The sequence below is a fragment of the Phyllostomus hastatus genome, unplaced genomic scaffold (assembly GCF_019186645.2).
Source record: "Phyllostomus hastatus isolate PE091 unplaced genomic scaffold, TTU_PhHast_1.1 phas_scaffold_78, whole genome shotgun sequence".
In the NCBI taxonomy this organism is placed as follows: Eukaryota; Metazoa; Chordata; class Mammalia; order Chiroptera; family Phyllostomidae; genus Phyllostomus; species Phyllostomus hastatus.
Window position 1 is genome coordinate 18,192,519 of NW_025334041.1, and position 14,453 is coordinate 18,206,971.

At 37.0% G+C, this 14,453-nt stretch overlaps 1 protein-coding gene across 1 annotated transcript in view; it reads right to left on the reverse strand.

Moving 5' to 3' along the window:
- HDAC9 (histone deacetylase 9) overlaps window positions 1–14,453 on the reverse strand; it is an 820,804-nt gene that overhangs the window by 363,992 nt on the left and 442,359 nt on the right. Inside the window, exons 5-7 of the mRNA XM_045827591.1 lie at window positions 11,228–11,378; window positions 10,077–10,203; window positions 7,697–7,818 (exon numbers count right to left, since the gene is read on the reverse strand). Coding sequence (XP_045683547.1) covers window positions 7,697–7,818; window positions 10,077–10,203; window positions 11,228–11,378 — 400 coding nt within the window. The remainder of the gene's footprint in view (window positions 1–7,696; window positions 7,819–10,076; window positions 10,204–11,227; window positions 11,379–14,453) is intronic.

The window sequence follows — 14,453 nt, forward strand, 5'->3', positions numbered from 1 at the left end:
AGGGTTGCAACACACTGACTCTATTTCTGAATGTGTTCTTAGGGAAACCCCAAGAAACCAAGAAAAGAAAAAACAAACAAAACAAAACAATGAAACTAAAGAACATTAAAGCCTCTGGAACCTACAGCTACAGGAAGCATTAAACACAACCCTGTTCCAGCCATATTAACATAAAATTTCACACAAAAGCCTCACCACTCAATTTCTATTTCCTAATATATCACGCTCAGCTTTCAACAAGCAATTGCTAAGCACACTAAAAAGCAAGAGAAAGCATAGTTTCAGGGGCAGCAGACAAGAATCAGATCAGACTCGGTGACAATAAAGATTTTGAAAATATCAGATAAGAAAACAAAATAACTACATGTTATATGCTAAAGGCTTTAATGGAAAAAGGTGACAAAATGCAATGGCATATGGGTAAACATTAGTAGAGAAATGGAACTCTAAGCAAGAATGAAAAGAAAAAGGTTTGGAATTAAAAGCACAGAAACAAAGAATGCTTTTGATAGGCTCATCGATAGACTGGACATAGCTGAAGAAAGAAGCAATGACCTTGAAGACAAGTCAACAAAGACTTCCCAAGCTGAAAGGCAAAGAAAAAAGAACAGAATGCCCCAGAACTCTTGGACAATTACAAAGATGTAAACATATGCATGATGAGAATTCCAGAAAAAGAAGATAAAGGAGCAAGAGAATATCTGAATATGACCGGAACCCACAGATGTAAGAATCCAAGGGAACACAAAGGAGTATAAACACCAAAATCAAAGCACCAAGGCATCATCGACTGCAGAAAACCAAAGATAAAGAGAATATCCTCAAAGCAACCACAGGAGAATCGAAAGCAACTTGCTTATAGGGCAACAGGGATGATAATAACACCAAATTTCTTGTCAGAAATGGTGCAAGCAAGAGGAGAATACAGTCAAGTGTTGAAAGTGTTACAAGAAGATAATCCAGCAACCTCAAATTCTATATTGAGTGAAATTATCCTCTCAACAAGAAATAGAAATAACAATTTTTGCAGATAAACAGAAACTAAGGAAATTTGTTGCCAGTAGACTTGCCTTGCAAGAAATATTAAAATAAGTTCTTCGGTAAGAAAGAAAAGGATGTAGATTAAAACTGAGATCTATATAAAGGGAGAAATAAATGAATGTAAAATAAAATATTTTATTTTTCTTATTTTTAATTGATCTAATAGATTATTTAAAATAATAGTATTAGCAATGTACTGGGTAACTTTAGTTTGTGGAACAGTGAAATCACAACAGCAACATTATAAATGATGAGACAGAGGAACTGGGAATACTCTGTTATAAGGTGCCTATACCCTATAAAGCAGTACAACATTATTTGAGAGTGGATGTAAATTAGCTGTAAATACGTACTTCGAACTCTAAAGAAGCCACAAAAGAAATTTTTTAAAAAGAGATACAATTGATATGCTACAATAGTAGAACACTTGGAATCACATAAAATGCTCAATTAAAACCAGACAAGTCAAAAAAAGAGGGGAAGATAAAAAAGAAACAAACAACAACAGAGAAAGCATAATGACTAGAAAACAGTCACAAACTTGTTCTAACTATATCAGTAGCCACTTTAAATGTGAACGGTCTAAATACACTAATTAGAGGGACTGTCGGAGTGGGTTAAACAAACAAACAAAACAAAACACAAAAGACCCAGCTACATGTTGCCAGTAAGAAAACAATTTCCACTATAAAGAAGACACAGGTTAAAGTAAAGGGAGCAAGATATCTCACGGTAACACTAGGAAACTACAAATTGAAACCACAATGAGAAACATTACCATGACTATTAGAATAGATACAATCGAAACAGCTGAAACAGAAAATCCCAAGAGCTGGTGAGTAGGTGGAGCAACAGGGACTGGGATCCATTGCTGGTGAGTGTGTGAAATGAAATGGTACATCCTCTTGGAAAGACAGTTTAGCAGTTTCTCTCTTAAGTTTCAGCTACAGCATTTCTAAGTATTTACCTGAATTGAAAACCTGTATCCACACAAAAACCTACACAGAAATGTTTATAGCGGCTTTATAATTGCTAAAAGTTGGAAAGAACCAAGATGTCTTCCAATAGGTAAATTTATAAACTGTGGTGCATCCATATAATGCAATATTATTCAGCATTAACAAGAAATGAGTTTTCAAACCACGAAAAAGACATGGGGGCATCTTAGGTGCACATTGCCAAGTGAAAAAAGCCAGTCTGAAAAGGCTACATACTGTATGATTCCAACTATACGACATTTTGCAGGAAACAGCACCATAGAGACAGGCTGATCAGCAGTGGTTACCACAGGTTGGTCTCGGGGAGGGCTGAACAGATGGAGTACAGAGAGTTTATAAGGCGGTGACACTGTTATATTGTAATAATGAATAAAAGACATGACAGTAGGCATTTGTCAAAATGTATAGAACTTTACAACATGAAAAGTATAACTCTATGTAAATTGTACACTACGATAATAAAATGTATCGATCGTGGTTCGTTAACAGTACCAAATGCACCCCACTAAACCAAGAAGTTATTAAGAGCAGAGGTTCTGAGGGAGAGGGGAGAGTAATATGGGAACCCTCTGCTCTACTACCTACTCATTATTTTGTAACTCTTATTTGCTTGAAAATGACGTCAACAGCAGAAAGGAAGACTTTCCCTTTGGCCCTAGGGAGCACGGAGCATCTGTCAGAGCTCCTTCTACGGGGAGGGAGAGAGGCGAGTCTGCTGCTGCGTCTGGACACCGTCCTGGGCTCTGACGGGCCAGGCTCCGTGTCCTGTCATTCAACTTGCAAGCTGCACACAGATTAAAATAAAAATATTTTTCACTTTCTCCTGAATTCACTTGTTTTATCAATAAGGCTTACAATGTAAAACCTTTAAAAGACTTTCCGCAACAATAAGAGCTGGTTTTAACCCGATGAACATAAATGAAACTCAATTCCTTATCAACTAGAAGGACCAGGTTAAGATTCAACACTCTTCAAATTGTAGGTGTGATCCCAAATGCATTCCAAGCATTACTTAACTGCATTCTCCCAGTAACTGCACAGCCCAAGTACAATAATTACCCCCACGTTACAGATGAGGATTGTGGCCTGAAGAGGTCAAGTATATGTCCCGAGACTGGGATCCAGATTTCAAACCGGGAGATGGGTTCGAAGCCTGGGTTACTGTGTCACGTTGCTTCTCAGTTTTCGGAAAACGGGTGTAAATTTATCATGAGGAGCATATTTCAATAATTTTAAGCAAGAATCGCCACAATGATGGAAGTGAGAGTACTTAAGTATATACATTTCAGTTTTTGTCAACCTGGAATAAGATTATGAGTGAATGCTTTTCTAAACAGAAGTGTACTGTAGTGCTATCTGAGCAGAAATGTGTGTGCACACATAAGGAGAAAGTGAACTAGTGAGAGCCCTGGCCGGGTGGTTCTCTTGGTGAGAGCATCATCCTAGATGCCAAGGTTGCAGGTTCGATTCTGGGTCAAGGGACACACAAGAAGCAACCAATGAATGCATAAATAAGTGGAACAACAAAACCGATCTCTCTCTCTCTCAAAATTCAATAAATGAAAAATTTAAATAAAATCTATAGAGAGAAGAAGACAGAAATATTTTAAAACATCAAAAAAACCCCTCCTTGTATTCATTCTGTATTATAATAATTTGAACAGGTTACCAAAGTACCACAACATAAATCCTAACTACTACACTAAGGGATATATATTTCATCTCTGCTTTCTTTCCAATTTACTCAGTGTGGAAAATGACATTGGCCTTCCAAAGCCTTAACTTACAGTTGGACCCCTTCCATCTTTGAGTCTTATTTTAGTGGTGCTGGCCATTAAAATGAATATTTCAGTGGGGCTGGAATGGCCCTATTAGCCCAAGCCAAGCTTTATATGGCTTGTGCGCTTTAAGAGGTTAATCTTGCCAGCCAGCTTTGCTTTGTTCAGAAGTATTAAATGGAAACACTGTAACATTCAAAGAAAAGCAAAGTTCACTGGGTAAGACCCCAATAATATAATGGAGCATAAAACCTCTAGAACTTTTCACCATAATATTTTATGAAACATATGCACATACTCACTGGAACAGAATCCAATTGAAATGGTTTTGAAGGTCAGTTCAAAGTCACCACAAATGTACTATCATTGTGAGAAATATGTACTCTTTCAAAAGTGCCTGGACCCAGGAGCTTTCTTTCCCTGCTTTACAGTTTATTATCTGTCCAGCAGTATACTATATTAGCGGGGGAAAGGTCACCTGCTACAGCATGATATAACTTGTAGCCAAACCATAAAGCTCAGTAAAATCTTCCAAATTTCAGTATAAACAAACCCTTGTGTTATAGAATGAAAGGAATCACAGAGTAGACTTCTAAAAGGAAGTGCTACTTGAAGTAAAGGGAATAAATAAAAATAATTTAAAACAATTATTGTATTCCCAACTTTATAACTAATTAGGAAAGTCTTTGATGTTCATGGTTATGAAAGGAGCAAAAGACTCAATTCCTACATTTAAGAGAAGAATGATTTAGAAATGGGCCTAATGACGGCCAACTAGTCCTATTATTCTGATGATTCCAAAAAGCTCAAATGCTACGAGCAAGACTACGATTCTCCTGAGGGGAAGGAAGTGAAGGTCCAGTTGGCTTGACAAAGGTCAGACTTCTACAGGCAAATGAGGCTTCCCTGGTTGGCTGTTTCTAGGTTGTCACTGTTCGGCTGGGTCCAGAGAGGTCACCAGAGGTTTAGAACTGTGTGCACTGCTTCAGGGACACCCCTGGGGCCACTTTCTAAGGTCATTAAGATTTTCTTACTCCACTTCCAGCTCTACTGCCTTAAATCTCGCTAATCCACACCGGCAATTCAGTACTGATGTAGGTTGAAAAGAAACTGAAAGTATTTAGTATTATATCAGATCAAAAGATAGCAGCCACTTATTTAACAACTTCCTTTAGGTCTAAGATTCAGTTCAACGAAATCCAAGTAGACCACAGAGGAGGATAATCAGGCCCAACAGAGAAGCCGGACCCTGTGGTCACTGCCCTGGTGTTTCCACTGCAGGATCCAGGCGGCTACTCTATATTTCTTTTAGAGGGATGTGGCTTCTGCAAAAACCATCTTACCCAGTCTCCCCAGTCATCACCTATGCTTCATGATGGTAATTTGTTATCAATCACTTTCTTTTGTAGTAACTCTTGGCTCACTAAAATACAACAAAAGCTTAATTAAAGTTATTATTTAACTGTATTTCCATGCTCTTCTATTTAGTACAAATATATGTCTAAACTTTCTCACAGGGGATTGGAAATACACCAAATGGATTATATTTGTAAACGTTGTAAGAGTTCTGCCTATTTGTAATTAATGAAGGGTATCTCTAAGTATTTTAGATAATGTGTGGAAAACATCTGTATTTAATTATGTCATATTTTTCTTAGGCAATGGGAATTGAATTAAGAAATAGTTTGAAGCCCCTACAGAGATACAAAGGTATTAATGGTTGTTCAAGAGCTTTATTGGTGCAAGGCTAGAAAATGTTTGGTTTTACAGATCAATTGCCTGGCATTTCATAATCATCAGGAAGGAACTTAAAACACTGGGCAAACACGAAAAATAGAAAAGACAAGGGCTATATCTTTTCACTATTGTTATATACTACATAGACATAGAAAATGTCTTTCATATTAATACAGATTTGCGTAAAATTCTACAACATATATCCTGAGCAGGATTTCTCTTTGAATTTTGCTACAGATGAGAATTTCTAAAAGAATCAATTAACTGCTCGCTTATTCACTCTTCACAGAGGAAAAATCCTACACTGTTCTCATGGAAACAGTGGGGCACAAAGTATGGGGTTTTAGTACTTGTCCTACGGTATTAAAAAAAAACACATTTTCTTTCTGGATGCTTACTGGTTCCAAAGGCCACTTCTTCTGCAGTCAGTTTTCAATCTCCCAGTGGTAAGAATACATTCAAAGGCTGTGCACAGCAGGGTAGAAGTCTTTCTCTGTGAATGTAACTATATCACTCATCAGTAACCTCCTGCCATAAGGGGACTTGTGTTTTCTTTCCTTTTAGTGACTCCATGGGCTCTTGAATGCCAGTCACTGCCCCGAGACCTGGGGCAATATTCACATAATCTCTGTCAATAGTTCCTCCACATGCATTGGTGCAAGTAAATGTCAAGGCTGCAGATCAAAGACCACACGTTCGAAAACTCATGTCCTTTATGGATCAATTTTCATAAACTCGACTCTGTGTTTGAGAAAGACATGGAGGCTCACTCTGTGCTTTCTTCCTTTTATCCCAGAGATGTTTATTTTTATAAAAGGCAACCTGATTTGTAGATAATAGTGTGAAATTCCGATGCAATACATGAAACTCATTCTTCCCTTTGCACGCCCTTCTTGAAGTATTTTACTATGCCTATTGTTTTCATAGTAGAAATGCAAAAATCTTTGGACTCTTTAAAAAAAAGACATGGATTGCTTTGCAATACTGACCATCCTTCCCCAGTTTATGGTACAATAGATATTAAATAATAATTCTTGCTCAGGATTGATTTTATTTTTAAATCTTCATTATGCTACAGGTAAATTATGTGAGAGGAAATAACTTCAGCATGTGTTTTCACAATGTATTTCCATTGTAATTATTCAGCACTGCTTTGGAAAATAAGTATAATTATTTAAAATCGTTTTCTCTTGGTAGATTCCATATATAAATTACATCGATCTATACTTCTTCAAGTGGACCTGAGTAAAATACAGTGAAGCAAATTATCTCCTCTGAATACCTTTTCAGATCAATTGTGGATATACTTTTTTTTTTTTTATTTGCCACTTTCTCTAAAGAACCCTACTTGGAAGAAATCATAAGATGCAGAACAAAATGTCCACAAATGGTATTTATGCTTATATCTTGCTAAAGTTTTAAAATATATTTATTATAAGGGTAAGAGTGTATAACATGTTAAATGTGTACATATCAGAGGGCTAAAAATAAAGATATAAAAATAAACAAGTCGTAGAGCCACAGGGCTGCTGACTAAATTCCAAATAGAAGCTCCATTGTCCCAGTTCTCCTAAGTGAATTTTAATATAATTACATTAGATTATTAGGTAGGAAAGTTCACTCGGCATTCTCCTGAAATCTGTGAGACATTAGGCAAGTCACTTACTCAGAAGGTAGCTTTGGCCTCATCTGTTTTTACCACTTAAACAATTAAAATGTAAGGTTTTTTAAATGGGTGAGGAACGAAAAACTCATTATTCTCCTTTTGGGGGCAAATGATCGAGGCTCATCAGAAAATTAGATAAATGGGGGAAATTACAGAGGTCCTAATTAATGGAAAAGATCAAAATTTTCTGAGAACTCAAATTTTTACTTTCCTCAATTCTAGTGTTTACTGCTAGTAAGATAACCTGACTAAAATCCAAATATGATAAACTTTTAAATTAGAAAAGGCACTTCAATTATATACTGAATCCACTGATGAGAAAATAGGTGTCTGTGTGTGTGCCCATGTGCACACGCCCACAACCACGCACCTACTCGTTAATGCAGAGGACACAACAGCCCTGAGTCCCATCCTCTGACTTGCTCCTAGAGGCCAAACAAAGTGCAGGGATGTTACGGAAGAGCAAACCAACTTACCAGTTTTCCGAAGGGGGAAGTCATCCTTTGCATCTTGTGCTCCTGGTAATGTGTATTTGTAGGATGGAGATGTTCCACTCAGGGGTGGAGAGCTTTGATCCAATGACGTATGGTGGGCAGCCCTGCAAGAGAAGAGGAGGGTTCACCACTTGCACTGGAGTTTTTACTGCATGTTGGTCAGCAATAATCAGTTGCACATGCTGTACACGTGTCTCAGCTGTGTTTATGTTCTTTCTTTTTTGTGTGTACAAACCACAGCCTCATGTAACCAAGTTCACGATCGCAATATGTTATGCAATGATGTAGGATTCCCAGGAATGCCCACCGTGTGTTGGGTCACAGTCACATAGAAAAGTTTGGTTTATTGAAAGAGACAATTTACCAAGAGCCTGAGTCACAATAATCTGAGATGATTTTGTATGTTTTCTTAAGAGCCATACTAGTGGAAAAGTCATCATCCAAATCCTTTTCAGTCAACAATGCAGACCAACCAAGGTAAAAATAAACATATAGAAGCGTTTCCTTTTTAAAAATTTTCTAGCTAGTGCATGAAAGTACACAAGGTTTCCTGCTAAAAAGACAGCACTGTGCCAATGGTCTCAGGTCCCCTGACATATGGGGGACACAGGGAAGGACTGGGGATCACAGCATTCTTCACTACAAAACTGATTGTTCGAAATGTTTCCTCTTTCCTGCATAAAGACAGTGAAGGAGATGCACTTATGCTAGTGAGGAATGGTGTACAGGACTGAACATAGACTAGCCAGGGGATAGAAATGTCTCGAATTATTAAATATGGAGAAAACAATGGGCAAGGCATAGTATCACCAACTAGGGGATTGTTCTACCAGTATCCATTTGAATCATTTTCTTAACTGGTTTAAAGATATTTCATCTAGCTCTACCAGCAAAAAAGTAGTAACTTCAGATTTTATAATTAATGATTTAAGGTTGTCTGGAGTTGGAGCCTACTGAAGTTCAATTTAGTACCCAAAAAATTGCTAACTAACATTTGAGAGTTATGATTAATAAACCCAAAGGAATAGCTAAAGAATTTTCAGCTGACAAGTTGTTTACACATAGTTGTCTCCCATTAAAAAAAAAAACAAACCTCTTCTTAAAACAGGCTTAGGAAGCATATGAATTAGTTATAAATTACGTTTGCAATTTTAGGTAATAAAATTGTGTTTCTTTTAAAAGACTGATGTTGATTGAATAGATGAACATTTTCTTTAGGGATTGGTTTCTCAAGTGAACTGATCTGCATGATAGAAATTATGAAAACTATTGTAAAGTATTTGTATAATATTTTGGAAACCATCTCAGTTACTTTTTTGGATGCAGATAAGGTCAGATACTTACAAAATAGAATTGTAAGTACAATAATACTTAATTAGAACTTCCGGGATGCTTACAATTTCATTATTGCAACAGAGTAATTGAATATTTACTCCTTTATCCTTATGATGTGAGGGGTTAAATATACATAAGTATAAAATCTTATGGTCATTCAGCAAACACATTGATAAAATGAGGAAATGTAACTATTATCTATTAGTTTATTATCCAAATATGCTCTGCCTATAAATTTTGTCCTAATTTTTAAAACCACTTTCTGCTTTATATTTGCAGAAAGAAAGATTATGGACAGTATAGCACTGCTTTACAGGACTTGGGGACACATGGTTCCATAAAAACTGTGATACCACAACATGTGTGTCATGTGCTCGTGTGTCCAAAGCCAACCTACCCCCACTTTACAGGGTGGGGAGACCTCAGGCGACGTGAGCAGGGAGAAACCAGTCACGGAAGACTGAGATTTACACGGTTACCATCCTTCACTTTCTTTCCCTTCCCTCCCTTGTCCTCCTTCCTTTTTTGTTTTTAAATAAAAAATCTTCTCGACTTTCAAAAATAGCTCCAATCTCCATCTTCTATCAAGCCAAGTAAAATGAAATCTCAACCTGTCAAATGTTCGGAAATTTTTGTGAAGATATCAGATGTACCATCAAGAATAGAAAAACACAAAGTATGAATTCATTTCTATGCCCCAATCCCAGTGTTGCCAGTTACGTGTTGAGTAAAGAACGTACATCTTTCCTGGCCCTCCAGAGGATACCTGCTGACCTTTATTAAGCCCTGCCCTCTGTTACACACTTTACCATATTATTTCATAGGACTTTCCCAGCAAGCCAAGAGGGCTGGGACTACGATTGTCCTTTTTTACAGAGAAGGAAACGAGATGTTAGAGAATTCAAAATCTTTACCCATAGCCAAACAGCTGAGAACTGGTAGGTCCCCCATTTGTGCCAGGCAGGCTGAATACACAACCTGTGTTCTTTACCCCAATAAAAAAAAAACAGCCAAACACTGCACATACGTGTACCAGAGCTTGGGATGGCGGCTCACGGAATGATTTTTTCCATTAGTTGGAGTGTCTTTCGTTGCTGATTTACTCAAAAGGAATTCTTGAAGCTTCTGCTTTACTTCTGTACTTGCCACTGCCCCTGAAACACACACATACAGAAACAGATGTGACTTAGAGTTTCATCCTTTCATGCTTCTAAAGTATTTAGCAAAAATTAAGATGTACCACCACTGGTCACAGCACATGAAGTGTGCCTATTAAAAGAAGAAACCAGAGTCTTAACAGGCTTTAGACAATGGCATAGTAAGGTTTTGTAACTACTGATGAAACTGCCAATTTTCAAAAGACCTTCGATGATTTCCTTAATTGCTTTTGCAGAAAGGGGGTCCCAGAATTAATACTAATTGTTTCTCAGCTTTGATAAAGCACAGCTAAGAAACAAAACACTGCCTTTTAAAAATCAAGAATTATTTATGTGAAACCATGTAAGTGATTAAACATATAAAATGGTCATTTTTTGAATCGCTATTATGAAAAACTAACTTTTTAAAAAACTCTTTTGAGCATTAAACAAATAAATACTGCTGACAATTTCAGTTCAAGTAACCCAATTTTAAACCTTGCTACACAATCTGATTTTGAACTGACCTCATACAGGGGAATTATTTGGATCTGTCTCCCTCTTGTGGATAGTTGTTTTTTATTTTTTATTTTTATTTTTATTTTTTAAACAACTGCTCTGCCTCAAATCTTCCCCAGGTCTTGGTACTCAAAAACCAAATGGAGGCAAGGCCTGACTTACAGAACAATCATTACTTGAGCTGGAGAAAGGCATAGTGAGGAAATATGGAAGTGAGTTCATTATTAAACAATAAGGCATAGCAAGACTGCTTTACTGTGACATTAGTTTTGAAATTCAAAAAACAGAAATTAGTATCTTTGCCAACCAATGTTGTGTTTACTTCCTGAGATGCTTTGCAGACTGAATGCAGAGAGCTGATAGGTGAGGTCAAAGCTTTACATTTGGGTCCATAATGTGTTCTTTTAGTTAAATGCAGACAATTTGACAAGTTTAATTCCACTCTTTCTCAGGCTTCTTTGCTGTGTGGCGATCGGCTAAAGGTGAGGGAAGAGAGTCCATCTTTGCCCCCGGTGCCTCTTACTTTCTCGTCCTCTGTCTTTGCCTCTGAGAGCAGGAAGCTGCTGTTCTCGGCGATGCCTCTCTACTTCCTGTTCTTGCCTCTGCTGCTCCAGTTTCTGCTCCTTTTCTAGGAGTTCTTGCTGCTGTTTTATGGCTAGAAGTTCCTGTTGCAACTTGCGAGAAGAGAAAGACATGAGAGTGTGCAATTTCTTTAAGCTTCATTGTCATCACCGACCAAAATCGAAATGCTAGGAGCTTTTGGAACTTGTTTGAATTTAGTTTACATTTTTACCCACTTTGTTGATAAATTATTAAAATCTAAAGACAAGCACCTAATGTCGTAAATGGTCTTAGTGGCATCAATAAGGCAGTTTTTGAAGAGCTTTATTCCCTGTTCTGCCCTGTCAAACATCGTTACCAAATTCACTCAGATCTTTAGTTCCCTAAGGAATTTTCTCTCTAATATGAAATATATAAAACAGGCAAACAGCAGAACTGTCCAGAAGTCTATTTTACCACTCCTCTCACATTATAAGTTAACCATTAAAATCTTCATTTTCTATCCTGAGAAATGGTGTGAAAATAAACTGATTTGAATGATGAGAAATGAGTTAACTACAGGGAAGTCTACCTGAAATAGAATAAATGTTAAGAATTTCAAAACTTGGCAGAGAAGGTTCTCAACAGATTAATGCAGTCTATTATTCCTCATAGGCTCTTAGCTCAAAAACAGCAGACTAGTTTGCTCACCCAGCACACAAAAACTTCAGATGAGAGAGGCTAGTCAAGAAGAAATCACGTCCATTAAACTGCACTTTGATGCACTGTGGTTTGGTTGTCTGTATCCCTTGAATTTACTTCCAAACAATGAGTGTCAAGAATATGAAGCATTCTTAATAACTGTTGTGAGATGTCAGTTTTCTCTCGGACTGAGAAATGGATATCTATGAATCACGGTCACCGTGCCCTCCTGAGGAATAACTGAAGACTCTGAGTTCTACTGAAATTCTGACATTGCTGTACATGAGACCTAGGCAAGTCACTACACTACTCAGAGCCTTGGTTCCTTATGTGCAAGACAGAGAAATAATTGGACTTGCACCTCATGTCCATTAAGTATATGAAACTTAGTTTGTAAGTTTCCACCATACTCACTTCAATTATTATGACTATTTTCAACTCTCAATACCAATGATGTTAGTGTAATGTGCTTTTTATATTAGATAGATGTCTAAAGATATAAAATTTACACTCAAAAGTAATAGAATAAAAAGAAAAGGCAGTGTAGAATGGTACCAGAGTTACTCTGGAGCAACTCCATCTGTTAACCCTGGTAGCCTCACTGTAAGGGTTGGGGTAGGAAGCATTTCTGGGTACTCTTTATATTAAAGTCTTTGGCATTTTGGCCTGGATACACTGGTCCTTATTAGGTGTTTTTAGATACTCCACTGTGGCAGAAAAATTCATAACTTTGCTTAAATTCTGCCTTGAATGTTACTTCTGTACAGATATTGGGATTGGTCAAATGGATTCAGTGCTTCACCCAAAGCCCTGATAGAATTAAAATTTCATTGTCTTGGGAATCTAAAAACACTCAAAATGCAATTTCCACAGCCAGCATTCATTAATGAAGAACTTTAGGACTGAGGCTGAAGAAAACAGAAATAGAGCTTCGCCCCTCCAGTTCCGGATGTTTTGGTTGAGGAGACATGACGTGGAATAGCTTTGGAGACAGACAAGGCAGGACCACAAACACTGGAACCACCACTCACTGGCTGCGTGGCCTTGGGCAACTTAGAACATTTCTCTCTGTCTCAGCTTACTAGGTGAAAAAATGGGATAATCGCATCCAACTCAACAGATGTTCATTGTAGAAGACAGATTCAAAACAGTAATGTGAACACTAATAACATCACTAGTAAAAAAAATGTGTAGCCCTGGCTGGGTGGCTGAGTTAGTTGAAGCTTTGTCCCAGACGCCAAAAGGTTGTGGGTTTGAACCCCAGTCAGGGCACGGACCTAGGCTGTGTGCTCAATGCCTGGTCGAGGCGCACACAGGAGGCAACTGATCCAGGTTCCTCTCACATCGATGCGCCTGTCTCCCTGTCTCTCTCTCTCTCTCTCTCTCTCCCCTTGCCTCTCTCTCTGAAAGCAATAAACATTCTCAGGTGATGATTTGTTTAAAAAAATAGAAAAATTTGTTACAGTTTACATTAGGTGTTGAAGAATGCTATTTTGGATAATAAGATAAAATAAGCATTTTAGTTGAAGGGTTTAATGAAATACCTTATAAAACAAGGGGCACAGAGAAGAAGACATCAATTTACCTTCTTAGACATGGTAACATTAATGTCATACAATCATACAATATTGATGCAAATTAATTATCTATGTGAACCCCATATAGAAGTGTTATTTGATATGCAGGTAATCGATCAAGCATCTAAATAAAATATAATATGAGATAACATAAGGTAATTTATCATATTAATAAATTAGCATATTTAAGTCATTATGAAGGAGTTGAATATAACATGAATTTTTAATTAAAAATATTTGCTGCTTTATGGTACTTTTATAATAAACTCATATTAGATATCTATATAATTGGACCATAAATAGTTTTGTTTTAAATGTCTTTGTCAAGAAGTTGAAAGGTATTTTAGAAACAAAGCTAATACTTTAGCTTTAATTACCTCTAAATGTAAAAGAGAAGAAATAGATACACAGACATCTAAAATGACCTGACAAGAAAAGAAACCACCATAAAAAATTCCAGGACATGGACATGTTTTTCCTCCTAAAATAATTTAAAAACTTGAGTCTGAAATTGCCCACTACTTCCAACATTCTTTTAATAAATTATCATCCATAGTCTATTAGACTCTTAAAAAATATGTTTCAAATATATACAATATGAGGTCTTTTCCATAAGAAATATTAGGGAAAAAAATTAATTGACTAACTTATCCTTTCTGATAACTAACATAAGCAGATTCTTTAAAAATATAAAATGGGTCTCCCAAGGCTCACGGTTCTCCTTGATGGAAGGTAGGTAAGGCAAACGAACAGTATCATGCAGAAGAGAATCTGAAAACAGGGCGGGAGTTCCTGTTCCTCACTATTGATGCTGTAAACTGAAGGATAAAAGAGTGGTAGAGGCCCCCGGGAAACAAAGCAGGTTTTTGGTCAGCATTCCTACCACTTACCCAAGGTTTTCACCAATGCAAACACAGTTCGAACCCTTCA